Source organism: Sander vitreus, chromosome 2 (genome assembly GCF_031162955.1).
Source record: "Sander vitreus isolate 19-12246 chromosome 2, sanVit1, whole genome shotgun sequence".
Taxonomy (NCBI): domain Eukaryota; kingdom Metazoa; phylum Chordata; class Actinopteri; order Perciformes; family Percidae; genus Sander; species Sander vitreus.
In genome coordinates this window covers 35,455,200-35,472,112 of record NC_135856.1, presented here as the reverse complement: position 1 = coordinate 35,472,112, position 16,913 = coordinate 35,455,200, and the positions used below count along the sequence as shown (strand labels likewise).

At 40.9% G+C, this 16,913-nt stretch overlaps 1 protein-coding gene across 1 annotated transcript in view; it reads left to right on the top strand.

Annotated features, from left to right (window-relative positions):
• Positions 1–12,495: 12,495 nt before the first annotated feature.
• patl1 (PAT1 homolog 1, processing body mRNA decay factor) overlaps positions 12,496–16,913 on the top strand; it is a 40,868-nt gene continuing 36,450 nt past the window's right edge. The window contains exons 1-2 of the mRNA XM_078267098.1: positions 12,496–12,605; positions 15,593–15,698. Of these exons, the coding sequence (XP_078123224.1) occupies positions 12,591–12,605; positions 15,593–15,698 (121 nt within the window). The 5' untranslated portion in view covers positions 12,496–12,590. The remainder of the gene's footprint in view (positions 12,606–15,592; positions 15,699–16,913) is intronic.

Here is a 16,913-nt window from a genome sequence, read left to right as displayed (position 1 = left end):
CCTCTACATCACAGCCGGCGCCCAGTTTCCCTCAGGCATCAGCGTTGGCCCCGTTCAATGCTAACTATTCCCTGGCTTCAAGTGTGGCAACGTCGGTCATGGGTAGGCCCAATATTCCTGAATCGGCTAATATCTCGGCCGGTTGAGGTCTAAAATTCTGTTGGGGAAAGACATTTGGTGCGCCTTATTTTGCCTTCCCCTGAGTGTGATAGGTCTCTCGTCTCCGGGGATAGTTTCTCTGCCGTGTTTAAATCTGCGGATCCCAGACTTCCGTGTATCCGGACAGGAGACCGGAGTTTGACGCATATTTGGCTCTTATCGGAGATCTCAATCTGAAGTACGGTAGAAATGTGTTCTTTCAGTACCACAAAGCCTTCTCTAGTAAATCTGCGCTCTATGTTGCCCGGTCCAATGTGCGCCTGAACTGGTCCATACTGGACACCGAGCTTCTGGTCATGATCGCGGGGGGATCTCAAGTATTGTCGTGCTCAATTTGCGGCGTTGCGGGACACTATGCCTCCCTCTGCCCTGCCGTGGCATTTCAGCGTTCAAATGCCGGGGTTCCTTTGCAGCGTCCTCCTCTGAGACATCCTGTTCCTGGTGTGGATTCACGTGGGCGTTCATAATTCTAGATATACTCCCATTTGCAATAATTTGTACGTTCCCCAACTGCGTTTTCCTTCACGTTTGCAGCGACTGCCGAGATGCACATCCCCGGTCAGTCTGCCCCCGGCGCCCGGCTCTGGCCCGGGGGGCCCAGCAACAGTTTCAACGTGGTTCAAAGACATTTTGAAGATACATCCTTCCACTCCAATAAATATACAGGCACTGGCATTTGAACTATCGTCTCATCCTTATTCTGTGTTTGTGGATCATCTTCTCTCAGGTCTCTCACAGGGTTTTCGGGTGGGTGTGCTCTCCTATCCTACTGTGACGTACGTGGCTAAAAGTCTTCTCTCCGCCGTGTCTGATCCTGATTCCGTCTCCCTGCTATTGGCAACGGAGGTTAGGAAAGGTTATGTCATCGGGCCGTTCGGGCCGCATCTTCCCTGTTTCCGGTGTTTCGCACGAGTCCTATTGGTGTCGCTACTGGTAAATATTCAGGCAAGAAGCGGCTGATTTTCGATATGTCTGCGCCACGCTTCGGAGGTATTGCTAGTGTAAATAGTCTCATTCCACTTGTCCCCTTTTCACTACATTACGCCACAGTTGATAATGCCATCAGACTGATTAAACTGGCTGGCAGGGGGGCTTGGCTCTCTAAAGGGTCTTATAGACTAGATGCAGCCCAGCTGGTGCATGCAAATGTGACATCATGGGATCACCGTGACTATTTATACCCGCGCTGGTGCTCACAACACTAGTTGCAGTCTTCTCCTGAACAGAGGTGGCGCTAATGAGCAAAGGCTACAGACATTTTTCTTTCTACGGACTAGAAGAAGAAGAAAAAGGTAAACAACGGCAGAACTGGCAGCAGCATTGCCGTCAATGCTTCGATTTGATTCGATGACCTACTTTGTCGGATCAAGCCTTTCATTCACCATAAAATAACTCATCTTAACCTAGTAAGTTTACCAGAGAGACTTGCAGTCACTGTGAGAGTCCTGGCATCCGGTTGTCGGCGAACCTGTTCAGGCCTCCCGTTTCCGCTTTGTCGGCGCTGAAAAAAAAAGAGCTGGGTAGATCGGGCGCGCCGGCAGGATATTACGTCATTTTGACGTCACGATGGTGCGCGCCACCTTGGATGTGTAAGACACACTTAAGGCTGACATCACCGACGCTTTCAAAATTGTGCCCATTCATCCTTCCCAGTGGCCTCTTTTTGGTGTCAGGTGGGACTCCAAGTATTATTTCGGGGTGCGGCTGACTTTTGGGTGTAGGAGCAGCCCGTGCATTTTCAACCACATTTCAGAAGCTCTGTGTTGGATCCTGCTTAAAAGGGTTGGGGTGCCTTCGGTACTTCATTTGCTCGATGATTTTTTGCTCGTTGATCCCCCTCATGATAGTGCTGGCTCGTCCCTGGGCAAACTGAGGGTTTGTTTTCAGTCCCTCGGTGTACCTCTGTCGGAGGCTAAAACTATTGGTCCCGATACACGCCTGGATTTTCTTGACAACACTCTGGATTCTGTCCGTACTGAAGCTTCTCTCCCGCTCGAGAAATTGGAGCGTATCCGCGGGATAGCTGAGTCATTTTTATCTGCGGGTAACGTCACCAAACATCACCAGTTGCTCTCTCTACTCGGGCATTTGAATTTTGCAATGCGCGTTATTCCGCAGGGACGCTCCTTCATCTCCAGGTTACTGGATATGGCTTCTTCTGTTCTGGATCTGCATGATCTCCTGTCCTTGGATGACGGGTGCCGTTCCGATTTGAGTTCCTGGTCTCGTCTTCTGGGTGACTGGAATGGGGTTTCCTTTTTCTATGATGACGTGGTGTATTCCTCTGACTCGTTGCAGTTGTTTACAGATGCTGCCCCGTCTGCGGGGTTTTTTTTTTTTTTCCACTAATGTGATGTGCCACTAAAACCTGCTCTCATCAACAGTATTTGTGCTTTTATTTGCTATTGCACTGATACTCGCCAATTTAAACCTCAGTATACTCGCAGGTTGCTTACTGGCATTCAGTTAAATGTCAGATGTTATGATCCCTCGTTTACAAGCTTATTTTCGAATCCAGCAATTAAACTTATTCTGAAAGGTATATCTAAAGCTCATCCGTCTTCCCCTGATCATAGGCAGGCGATTACCCTCAGGATTTTGCATGAATTGATATTGACACCTCGTACTGGGGTTATTTCCTCTTATGTTGATTCATTATTGGAATCTGTGTTCTTTTTGGCGTTTTATGCTTTTTTGAGATGTGGTGAATTTACTACACCTTCTATCATTTAATCCCAGTAGAGATATCACGTTTTCTGATCTAGCCTTTCATTCTCATCATTACAGCTTAAAACTCAAACATTCTAAACGTGGAGGTGCTTGTTCAATCATTGTTGCTCACACTGACACACTGTTTTGCCCATTTAAATCTATGATTAAGTATCTATCTGTCAGGCCTCATGATAGTTCCCTATCACCATTATTTGTTATTCCTGGAGATTTCCCTATGTCGAACTGTTGGTTTATTGTTAATTGCCAAAATTGTGTGTTGCTACCGGCTTCCTGTATTGCCGAGATGTATCAGCTTTGCATATTTTGCACCAGCCTAACTGCCTAGTTTTATTTTGTCATGTGCCTTTGGGGCCATGATTCATTATCAAGTTGTGGTTGAGATTTATTTAATTACTCAAATTATTCACATGCTGTAGTTACTACATTGCTGTTTTGTATCACTATACAGATTTGTTGCGGCTACAAGGTATGTGTATTAATGTCATTCAATCACTAAACTCTTTTCAAGTTTTGGGGGATATGTTTGGGTTTTTCTAAACCTCTAAAATATATATATATACCTTCATTCAATATATTCAGACTTCATATATGTATAATAATTTCCTAATTTCCTAAACGGCATGCTATATATATATATATATATATTTTATACGGGTGGTGAATGAAATTACCCTAGTTCATATCCAGTAAATTCTATAAAAAAACTTTGAGTCAGTTATACAGTAGTCTATATCCTTGACGTTTCACTTCCAAGATTGCTCCGTTGCCGCCGGAAAATCCCCCGGATTTCACTCATTTAGGCCAGATATCCGTTGCCTTGGGCTTCCTTTGTGTTAGCATTTTAAACTCCGGTCGATTTATGGGGACTATGGTTAACCTTTTCTCAGATCTCTGCAGGTTTGTTTCTATTGCACGCGGGCTTTCATACAATTCATAAGTTAATTACCAAAATGTAAAATTGCCTCTTGTAGCACAACCATGTGGTCAGTCATCTGTCTTTTGTCATTGAAGGTTTTATTTACTTACGCATACATAAACAGACAGTATCTTTACATTTGGTTACAAGATGTACAAAGGCATATGATACATGAACATATTTAGAAATTCAGTCATCTGTTTTTTTTAATCTGAGGAGTGAGCGAGACACCTGAGGTATCAGTCAAGTCTGGTGTCTGTAGGTGTTGAGTTCCAGATACTTTTAGAGCAGAAGCAGAAAACACCTACTGACTACACTGGATCATACCAGTGTGACCAATGTGAGAAGATTTTCAGTCACACAGGTAATTACAAGAGATGCATGTGTATCCACGCTGAATAAAAGTCATACCAGTGTAGCCATTGTGGAAAAGGCTGTCTCTGTTAAATAATTACCAAGGGGGTAAGCGTCTGTCAACAACTCATAGATCCTATGGCGCCATTTTGATGCTAACAAGCACTCACCAGCCGTTAGCATTCCATTGACTGCCATTCATTTTGACGTCACTTTGACAGCGAATAACTTTACATCTGAAGCGTTTAAAGACTTTATTTGTCCATTGTTTATTTCTAAAGAAACACGACAATGTATAAAAGGCTCCATTACCTTGTACCTCACGTTATGGCTCCGTGGCAGGCGTTTTTGTAAAAATAGGCTAACGATTGTGTCATAACCAAGCGACTTACTGTTGCATAGTAGAGGATGTATAGTACAGGAGAAGCTCGCAGGCAGTTTAGACTTACATTAGCTGTTTAAGTTTAATTACTAATGTTAACTAGCATTTTAGTTAGCAATAATTAGCCTGTACCCATGTTATCTCCTTACATATACCTACGCTCTCTCTCTCTCTTCAAAATTGGGAATGATTGAGATTTCTCTCAGTTGGATGCTGCGCAGTAACGTTCAGCGCTCACCGGAAAAGTGCTTCTAATATCCTTCAATGGTCTCCGTCCAGAGCAACAGGATCTGTTGGTCCAGTTTATATACTGTCTATGATAATTACAGGCAACACGTACTGTGATGACAGGGCAATTCAAAGTTCTTTACATTAACATTAACATTAACAAATTAACATACAACATTAAAGAGCAGTTAAAAACGATTAAAAGATTAAAAACAGATATCAGGTTTAAGCTTCTTTTGTATTTGATCATGCTGATTCCTTTACAATGCACTTTACAATACTAACCTCCGGCTGGTGAGCCCTTTGTCTTGAGAACAAAGGCATGCAAAACACAAACTGAAAGATCCCTTGACCCCCCTCCTTACGGCAGATGGGATTTAGTTGTTTAATGCAGATGGAATTGTTTTTAGGAGGGAACCTGAATGACATAGAGCCTTTGCCTGATACGGCGGCGCTAACAGTTTGTCTGATTTTGTCTGTAAAGAAGCAGGAAAAAATTGTTACATGATTTGGTAGAGTTCAGGTGTCAACAGTTGCAAATAAGGCATGTGTTATTTCTGTTTGACATTCTCTTTTTTGAAGCTTGATCAGTGTGGCATTTCTCCATGGTAGTTTAAGAGCTAAGATTATCCACCATTTCATCAACAGAGTTTAAATAGAGTGCAGGAGTGGCAGAGAAAGCCTAATTGAACAATTTTTCAGCAGAGGCCGCGTCAGCCGATTTTGCTGGGGTTCAGCCCTACATGTTTTGAGTGTAGCCCTGAATGTATTTTGAAAAGTTGACTGACAAATATGAAACCGGACAATAACCTATGCAAACCCCCGAAATCATAAGTTGCCTTATTTCATTGTGCTAGAACTCATGGTAAAACTGTTACTTTGTCCAGTTTATTTTTCCGAGGCAAATAGAATGGGCAGCTACGTGCGGGGTCTGACCATCATGCCGTATTTGTTGCTATCACCTAGCAACCGTCTCTAAGTGAGGAAAGCTGTGAAAGGTGTAATTTAGGAGGGCAAAAATGATTTAGTTTGAAGTTCCCGTGATGTGACGTTTACAGTCTATGGTTCAGACTCAAACACACGGAGCTCTGAAGCAGACCTTTTAGTGTCCACTCTCGCTGTAAAAATAGAGATGAGCAGCGTGCCTTCCGTGGTCTGTGCAGCTTCAGGTTTGTAATGGACGCGCTCTGCTGTGGAGATGCTGGAGCAGATGTGTCGCGTTTGAGCTCCGTGTATTTCTGCCGTAGTTCCGGGTTTCCACCTCCGATGTAGAGTAACGTACAGCCACTTCCCTAAACTTTGTCTCATTCGGAGACCAGAGACCCAAACGGGGCTCTGTGGCTGTCAGAAGGTCTGAGATCTACCGTATCAGCAGAGCAATCACGTAATGCACAGCATACTATGGTGCAGGTAGATTATTTTCTGAAATATAGTGACTTTATTCTTTTAATAGCCTATTATAACTTTATTTTTCTCAAAATATCACGACTCCTCCAAATCTCAGAGAACACTGAGAATAGGGGCTGCTACTACTGCTGCAAGTCAAGGTGTCTCCAGTACTTCTCTACAACAACTTGGACGGTGGGCTTCCTCTGCCTACTCATCATATATTCGCCCATTATATTTTGAATGTGCACAAAGTTGTGAACATGAGCAGACATCTTCAAACACATCTACAAATATTACAGTCCAAGTGTTTATTAATTCATTAAAATGAATTCATGTATCATTGAGGTGAATAATTGTCATATGCACATTTAAGGAGGTTACTTCCTCAACAAAAGACGCAAAAGAGGGAAGAGTAAATCATGCTAGGCGACATGTGTGCTGACTCAGATATAATTAGAAAAGCCGATCTACAGGAGAATAAATAGATGAATGCAATACAGAATGTCTGACAGCCTTACTGCAATATATTCCATTATGGTTTTATATTTTTATTGTAATCTATGTTTCCCTTTACATAAAGATATTTCCAGCATACATTGATTCAGAAAAAGGTATAAATAGGTGCATAAAAATTCACCTGAATGCAGGAAATTAAGTGTTTAATGCTAAAGAAATTCGCGGGGTGGACCCCCAGACCCCCGCATCATAAGTCACCAAACAAATCTGGAAACAAAACCTTGGCCATTGGGTTGCCAGGCCAGTTATGATTAGGCCAAATAGTGGTACCATCTAAATAACATCAACAAACTGGTCAGCTAAAATGAACATACACTGGTTATTAACAAGCTGGGCAAGCCAATCGCTGTTTTTCATTGCATTCAGTTTATTTAAATAGGTCCGGGCTAAGCCCCGAATCTACTCAAGTCCTAGAAATGCCCCTGGTTTTCAGTGATGTACTGTAGTGAAGATGTCTTTTTGGACATTAGTGCAAACACTGATATTCATTTCAATGAAGACAAAGGAGTGGTTGGCTAGTACAACATCGGTAACCACAACACTGGAAAAATTTTGACCTTTTGTGATAATTGATAAGAGTGGGCCCCCTTTTGTCAGCCCATCGCTATCTAGAATGCAAGATAATTCTTTAACTGAAGAGCCAGATATTCAAAAGGGGCACATTTTTGTGTTGATATTTTCTTGCATTGGAAAGCATTATTAAACAAAACGGCAACTTCACCTCCTTTTTTATGCTGTCCCAAACAAACTGAAGTTTTGTTTGGTTTAGGCAACCAAACTACTTGGTTAGGTTTAGAAAAGATCATGGTTTGGGTTAAAATAAGTATGTTATGTAACTTCCGTCACACACATAAGTTTGTGAAGTAGTAATGTAGGTGATGTAGCATAACAAGTTACAATTCTAACTCATTTTTCACACATTAGTCAACAGACTTTTGGTTTCACACAGGACACAAACAGTGGTCTCTTGGGTCAAAGTTGTGTGTTTGTTTGATTCATCCATCTACGAACTGGACTTGTCGTTCTTTATACTATGTCACCTGACTTCCTCCTTTGCTCCCATCATAATTACTACAGCCACTAGAGGTTGCTGCCACAATAAACATAAATACAGTATAGGTCGTAATAAGCTGCTTGTATGGCATGTAACCTATGGGGTTGTTTTTTTGGGGGAGGACAGTCTCGTCCAAAGACATCAATGTTAGGTTGATCGTTGACATTAATTGCTCATAGTCTGTCTCTAATTGCCAGCCCTGTGATAGTCTGGCGACCTGTCTAGAGTGTACAACGCTTCTCGCCCAATGTCAGCTGGGATAGGCTCCAGCCCTCCGTGACCCTGAATAGGATAAGGGGTTACAAACGATGGATGGATGGTCTTCATGCTGGACTAAAAAGACATTATTCACCCAAAAAATTCTAGTACACATAATCCAGCATGATATGATATTGATAAGTTCTTCATGGTGTCTTCTTTATTTTAAATGATAGTTTTTTGGGGCATTTTAGGCCTTTATTTCTATAGGACAGCTTAGACTTGAAAGGGGAGAGAGAGACCACAGGTCGGAGTCGAACCTGCGGCCGCTGTGACAAGGAGTAAACCTCTATATATAGGTGCCCGCTATACCAGGTGAGCTAACCATGCACCCCCCCCCTTTTGCATCAAATCTCTTGGTTTGGTCTGGATGTAGTGCACTTGCTGATAGCTGAAGGGCTCTACATTGACATCTAGTTGCTGGTTAAAGGCTTTTGAGAAGAAAATTGCCATCGTTTGCATCTTCTGTACTTCTGCACTATGTTGAACATTTGATAGGCTAAAGGTTCTGGGTAATGAATGTCTTCCATATTGTTAGCCTGAATCTTTATATCTCCCAAGTAGCCTGTCTGGGTGAGAAAGGTGAGGAGGTCTAGCTGTGGGTTCTGCAGGGCTTGAATCAGTTCAGGGCTGATTTCATAAGTCCTGTCAACACTGAACCTCTGTAGGATATATTTTTGTGAGAATAAGGTGAGAGGCTTTTGAGTTCATGAGCTGACCTTGTCGTCTCTGCTTCTCTGGGTTATGAGAGGCCATCTGGTCTTTTAAAGTGATAAGATATTATTATAAAGGGAGTGCGGAATATTGGCACTACTCAGGGGAAGCAGAGACAACAATGGAGCTGTGTCTAAGATGTGTTTCACAATAAGTAATAAATAAGACTCAGGCATGAAATTACCTTGTTATGCCCCTTTTCTGCTCTGCAGAAGATAAGAACATGTACATATCTCAGGCAGAATACAACATTAATTACATAAATTACAACTTTAGGCAGAGTAAAACATTGATGAAACAGAGTATACAATTTGAGACACCTGTCTAGTTAACAATAACAGAACTATCTTCTTGCGCGTCATCCTTTAACAATTCCCATGAGAAAGCCGGACCTGGACTACATCCAGCTGATAAGCAAAGACACCACCATGAAGAAGGCAGAGCCTAAGATGTATAAGAGTATAAGGTTTTTTAGTTAGCAGCATCAGATGCTTGGCGGGACTCTTGGCTGTTTGCTAGGAGAGAGATAGACTTTGTCTTGAAGTATCTGATCCGTGTACATGTAATTATAATTGCAATATCATTTATCACTAAAGCTTGTTATAATTTTAACTGAACGAATCCTGAGTCTAATTTCTGATCTACCAGTCAACGAACACTTAAGATTTGAGAGTGTGAGGTGTAGTGACCTAAGTGGAGTCAGTTATCTGGCCTTTTCGACCAGGCCAGATTTTGGTCAATGGTCACATTTTAAATCCTTCACCTCCCAGCTCTGTCATGCTCTGTGACATATACCGTCTCCACAACCCTGGTTCTCACCTGGTAACTGATGATGGTACGGTCTATATTGTAATTACCACTGTTACCATCCAACCTATAATTTATCCTCACATATGTAGGGAGGTTTGCAGAAGCTGGGTAGGTTTCTGTGTTCAGGTTGCTGTTGCATATGGATGGATGGATGAGAATATTGATATTAGGGAGTTGTGGAACATGGAAGAACATTTAGGTTAAAAACAAAATGCATTTAAAAAAAACTAGAATTACCGCTTTACGTTTATATGTTTACCTTATGTCTGCCCAGACTCATAATATATGCAGTGAAGACACAATTTCATACAGAAAAAGTATTAAATATATTTTTTGGGGAAACATAGATGCTTCACACACATCTTCCATCGGGCAGCACATAAGATCTATAAAATCACCAGTTTAAAAATGGGCACCAAAGATTAGTGTCCCCGAATCAGTATCTGACCAAATGTCTCCCCTTCTGTTCCTGAGTTATGGTGTTAAATAATAACATTATGATGTGACAGTAAAGTTAACCTTTGACCTTTTAGATAAAAAATGTTTCACTTCGTCGTTTTATTTTATTATACATTTGTGTGAAACGTTGTCATTATTAGCATATTAATTCTTGAGTAATGGCCAGAAACACATTTTGTGAGGTCAGAGTAACCTTGACCTTTGACCTCCAAAGGTCCTCCTATTTAACACCTCGAGTTTGGAAACGATTGTAGTTGCATGTAATAAATGAATGTAATAAAAAGCGACATTTCCTGCAATGACTGTTATAATAATGAATAAGATGATAGTGTCCAGTTTTGGTTACTATTTCAGCATTCCTGCTGTTGTCCGTCTTACTGGTATTCCTCTTCCTTACTGCAGTGCATTCAAGTAGTTTCGGTAAAATCGGAAATATTAGTTCCCGACTGGGATATTTCACATGAACGCACCCTCAAATCGGACAGCAAACTTTTACAATAGCCTACTTGGAAAGTCAGAGGAATTTTGGTCAGATTTCAGTGCACGACTTGCCAAGTTGGCGTCATATAACATGACACACGAAAATAAATGTTGGGTTGATGGCCGACAGGGGCAAACGCACTGCAACTTTTTTTTTTTTTTTTTATTCATTCATTCAGAATCAAAAAGGTTGAAAACCACTGATATAAACAAAACCTAGGAGCTTATACATAACAAATCAACATAAAGAAGAAAATTAAATGACAAAAAATAAATAGAAGGGGCTATCTCAAATTGAGTTAAGAGTTTCAAGTAAATAAATCAATTCAAGGGCTTTTTTTTTTTTTTATCCTTAACCCATTTTTATGACTTACACAAAATATTTAACTAATTCTTCCAATGGACCAGGGAGGGTTTGGTCTTAAAATATCTACATTTATGTAAAAAATGTTTTCATAAAAGCACCAAATTGTTGAATTGTTGTATATTCTTCACTCTCAGAGGTGGTATCTCAATTTCCCTGGTCTGTAACCAGCTCTGCAGATCTCTCCAGAAAGATTGCACCGACTCACACAGAAAAAAATACATGTTCTAGATTCTCAGTTTCCTTTTCACAAAAAACACAGTCATTTGTATCAAAATTGAATCTCATTCTTAAGAATTTGTTTGTTGGGTATATTTCATTTAACGTTTTAAAGTTGACCTATTTTACCTTTGGAAGAAGAGGAAATGAGATATACCTTTTCCTTATTTTCTTAACCTCTCCATCACCAAATTCTCGCACTGCAACTTAATGAAACACGCAAATAGACAAAACACAAGCAAATTAAGAAAACATCTTCATCGGCCACCGTAGATATGGGTTATGGTTGATAAGAAATGTTGTATTGCACTTTTTTTTGTTCACATGTAATTTGCAATAGGCTATTAACCGTTGCGTTGCTGTCCACATAGGGTGACCTAGATTAGTAAGACGTTATTTATTAACCCTGATAACAAGTCAGGTATGCTAAAGCAATATTTTAGTGGCTTAAGGGAATGTAACATTACTGGTGCAGCACATCTGGAAGAAAATCAGCTTCAAACTTGAAAATAAATATTGGAAACCGATCAATTTGTTGTTTAAACGCTCTGAGCAATAAAATACAACAAATCTTCTTTGTAGTGCCCACGTTGTTTCCACATTACGACTTAAAGCTCATGAACACACCAAAGTAGGAAGAACGACTTGACAACTCGGGAAATGGGACCATCCGAAAAGAACCTGAATGCAGCAGAAGTGAAAACAGCAGCGCCCACCCAGTGCCGCCTTTATTTTACTGTCTATGAGTGCCAAGGGGGTAAGCTTCTCCTCGGACCGCGAACCTCCTATGGCGCCATTTTGATGCTAATAAGCCATCAGCTCCCGTTAGCATTCCATTGACTGCCATTCATTTTGACGTCACTTTGACAGCGAATAACTTTACATCTGAAGCGTTTAAAGACTCTATTTGTCCGTTGTTTATTTCTAAAGAAACACGACAAAGTATAAAAGTCTCCATTACCTTGTACCTCGCGTTATGGCTCCGTAGTAGACGTTTTTGTAAAAATAGGCTAACGATTGTGTCATAACCACGTGACTTACTGTCGCATAGTAGAGGAATTACCGTATAGTACAGGAGAAGCGCGCAGGCAGTTTCGTCTCACATTAGCTGTTTAAGTTTAATTACTAATGTTAACTAGCATTTTAGTTAGCAATAATTAGCCTGTGTCCATGTTATCTCCTTACATATACCTATGCTCTCCGTCTCTGCAAGATTGGGAATAATTGAGATTTCTCTTGGCACAGCTACCAGAAGACTTACAACTTTCAGACACGTTGCTCACGGCACATTTACGTCGTCTCTCTCAGTTGGAGGCTGCGCAGTAACGCTCAGCCATCACCGGAAAAGTGCTTCGTTCTAATGGCCTTCACTGGTCTCCGTCCAGAGCAACGAGATTTGTTGGTCCATACTGTCTATGATGAGTGCCGCCCCCAAATACGTGCTCGTTCACGTTGTTCCGCAACGCACGTTCAAGTGGACGTCCCTGTTGCGTCATTTGCGCGCCACCTCGCTCCCGAAGCACTTCTTTTCCCGAAAGCCTAAAGATAACGTTAGATGTTCCGATTTCAGGTGAGTATTGTACCCCACGACCCATGTGCCCTTTTCCTGAAAATAATTTCGGATGTTTTACAGAGAGCTGATAGTAATAACAGATGGTGTTTGATTTATATGGTGAATGTTGTCTATTGTTTATGCGACTGCCAAATTCAATGTGGTTGGCGGCCTGTGAAGCAGACCAGCTTGTCTGGTGATATGAGCCAGAGGAAAGGTGAGCGCTCCCTTCCAATGGTGACAAGGAAGCGCTTATTGTTTCATAAATTAATCTCAGTTATGAAAGGCCAGTATGCGACAGTTTTAAGATGTGTCCCCGACAGTATCACATTGGTTAGTTTTAGGGCAGCAGTTTTCCATCGACGTGCGTCCTGCGTGATGTAACGTCAGCATTAGCACTGTGGCTAACGGGCTCACTTGCTACAGGGTGTCAGAAGATCCTGTAGAAAAAGTCACGAGTTCTATTTATTCATATAATTTAAACTTGGTAGTTTAAAGGGGAGCTATAAACTGGTATGTTTAACGTTACCTAAATTAATGTCTCGACTGCTGCTACGCTGTGATGTGTTCCCCAGTGAGTTTCTCCATGCCTGGTCACAGTTTACTAGCTAATGTAACTGGTATTTGACAGTCACTGCTATGTATAAGTATAAGTTAACTTATAAGTCATAGTGTAGTTGGGTTAGTATTGAGTCAAACTGAATTGTCGCTCAACTGAATTTTCACTTTTCAAAATTTTGCACATTTTGACCTCTGTAGTGCATCGGTTGCTACTTGACATTTAATCATGCTGGCTAAGTTATATATATTTTGCACCTAGCGCTAACTATTATACTAATTAATGACTTATTGTCATAGGCTTATTGCCACCAGTTGGCACGAAAAATAAATCGTCACACTTATTATTATGGTTTATGTGGCATTCGTAGCAGAATATTGATGGCTAGTTTTGCTATTGAAGCCAAAATGGCCATAAACCTTTTATAGTGTAATGTTGTACTGGAAACCCATGTTTATTTACATTTTAGATGTCCTTTTTGTATTTTAAGAAAATTAGTGGGCAAGCTTACAACTGGCTAAAAACATAGAATGAATCACTACACCTTCACTATTCATTCTCTTTACTTACATGTATTGTTTCTTTATATTTAGAGTGTCTTGTACTTTTCCCTTGTTGCTGCAACGTTTTGAATTTCCCTGTTGTGGGATCAATAAAGGATTTTTAATCTTGAATCTTATTTTTTTCTGGTAATTACATAAATGAATGGTCTGTATGAAATAACTGCATGGTAAATGCCTTACATTCCCGCGGTGGTGTGTGTGGGTTTATTTGTGCTTTAAACATGACAGCCGCGAAACAATCAGAACCACCACCAAACCCAATTCTGTCCTCAATTCAGCGATTATATAGATTACCATTGTTATTTTGGCTGGTGAGTAAAGCAAATCTACCAGCCACTTGCATATTTTACAAGCATTTTGCTGGTGGATGGGGCTAATTGTGTACCCTGCTTATAACATTTTAGTAACCCTACAAAGAATCAAAAATCTATTGTTAAACCTTTGTATCCTTATATTATTAGTGATCCTGTATAAGAAAAACCTGTAACTTTAAAACATTGATGCATAAACTTAATGTAATCTGCTAAGATTTATTTATATATATTAATATTAATTACACCAAATTACTTCTACTTGTGTGGCTTGTAGAGCTGGGCCATATGGAGAAAATCAGAAATCACGAATTTTGACCAAATGCATCAATATTGATATTGCGGTGATATTGTAGGGTTGACCTTTGGTGCTTTCACAAAATATTTACACAATGACATTATAAATAAATAATCACCAATAATGTTTTTATAATGACTAAGTGGGTATGGGAAAAACAGCTAGAACAGGTAAGCTCAGAAAATTCCATCACGTTTCTGTAATGCAGCCTTTAAAAACCAGGAAAAAAACAGCACTTGTCAGATTGTGATATTACGATATCCAAAATTTAAGACAACATCTAGTCTCGTATATCAATATAGTATAGATACATTGCCCAGCCCTAGTGGCTTGTTAAGGAAAAACTCAACAGCACAACTCATTTGTCTCGATTTGGGAGACCTTGATGAATTACACAGAAGCATTTAATGAACGCTCAATTGAGGAGAGAATTTAGGCAGACAGTACCGTTTAACCACGGTGTGTTATCATGTTGTGCCGTCCCAACTCTCTGAAGCTTATCTTTGAAGGTGTATTTAAACAAGTTTAGCTGAACCTTCAATGTAAACAAAGATATAGCGGGCACCGTAAACACAGATTGCTTAACTAAAACCTAGTTTTCACTGACCTCCAAAAGGAGACATTCCTGAAACAAACCATTCCTTTATCATGCAGCTGCTGAGATTCCCTGAATCTGTAGAGACGCATACATTTTTATACATGAACAGGTTTGGTTATTAGAGACTGGCCGAATATTCTTGTCCCCTAACCTGTGACCTATGAATGACCTAATGTTGTCTTAAGCTTTCCCTTTGTGTCATCATACCACAAGATGGTCTTTCTGGAAATTCCACCACATGGCTGAGCCACACCTTTGTGTTTAATTTATACTTTGTTGATCCTGCAATGGGAAATTACAATTTATAAATTATGCATGTGTATTGACACATGTAAAACGCACAAGTAAATCAAAATGGAAGTACGGCTGTTCCAAAGAAATGACTGATTCTGGCTAAATTTGGAACTAAACCCAAATCTGAGTAACAGCCCTTAAGTACATGGGAATGATGTCTGCTTTCATAGTAGTTCCACATACTTATTTGTGTCATTAATTCCCCGTTCTTTCTCTTTCCGCCACACCATTTATGCTTTGAATTTTTCCTCCCTTCCTCCTCCTATCTTCTCTCTAACTCTGTGTCACTTTCTTTTCCCCACTCCTTGGCCACATCTCCATATCCTGCTTCCTTCCTTCCTCGATCTCACTCTGTTCCTTTTTCTGTTTGCTTTTTTTGCAGTCCCTGGATGAAGACTGTACGCTGGAGGAGGAAGACGATGGACTGATACAGGAGGAAGATGAAATTGATCAGTTCAACGATGACACCTTCGGAGCTGGGGCCATCGGTGAGTCATATCAATGGGGGTGTTGGGGGGGATCGATTCACAACTTCCAAAAATTGAAATATATATGAATAGAAATATTTGCTTTAAAAACAGTTGGCAGTTTACCTGGCCTAATCACACGGCACATTACTTTAAACATGCTCATTTTGAGTTGGAGTACACAGTCAGGGCTCGACAGTGCGACTAAAAATATGTGCGTATAACGCTAGGATATTTTCATACTTGCCGTTTTTTGCAGATGTGGACTTCGCTACATTTAGTTTTACATTGTTGTCTTTCTGTCTTTACTGGACCGCATACAGCGTGTTTCAGAGCGACTGCTCTCGGCTCGTCATTATATTATGTTGCAACGAGCCTGCAGCGAGCGTTGTTGTCTGCGTAACCCCAGTTGCAACCTCTTTATTGCCATTGCTATTAGGGGTGGTACGGTTCACAAAACCCACGGTTCGGTTCGTATCACGGTTTTAGGGTCACGGTTTTCGGTTCTGTATGGTTCTTGTTATTTTTTCTTTTAATCTTTAACACTCCAGAAATATACTTATGATCTATAAAAATGTTCCCACACACCAGACTTATATGACGCTGGCGCATCCTTCAACTCCGGGCAGCCTTCCTTATTTCTCCCACTTGCCATTTCTACACGTGACGTGACCTGCAGCACTCCACACTCCACCGTTCTCTTAATACATCCATGCACTCCGCTTGAGAAACGGTCGGCTCGGCGCCTCTCAAAATCTGACGAAAATCTTTTAAACTGACCTTTTGGCAATAAAAAAAAAAGAGATTCAGCAACTGCATGGCCTGTTTCTCACTTAAAATGTTGTCAGAAACACATTGTACAACTATTTTCGTAAAAAAAGAGAATTGGTCTGGGAGCAGCCAGGCCCATGTGACGCGTTCGTCCAATCAGCTGCCATGTGTTGCGTTCGTCACGCTCATACCGCTTGTCATTTCCGGTAAGTGTTTTAACATAGTGGGCAGGTAGAACGTGGGCACTACGGCAGTAAGAGGTTAGTGCACATTAGCAGTGTACTGACGAACCGTGCGACGCACAGACGTTCCGAGACTAGCGAACCGAACCGTACCACCCCTAATTGCTATTCCTGTTAACTGAACAAGTAGCAGAGCATGTTACAGAGGCGACTTACAGGTAAAGCCGCCTACAAATGATCCGCGGTGAACCGCCTTGCGCCTGGCTGTGCCGTTGTTTTTTCT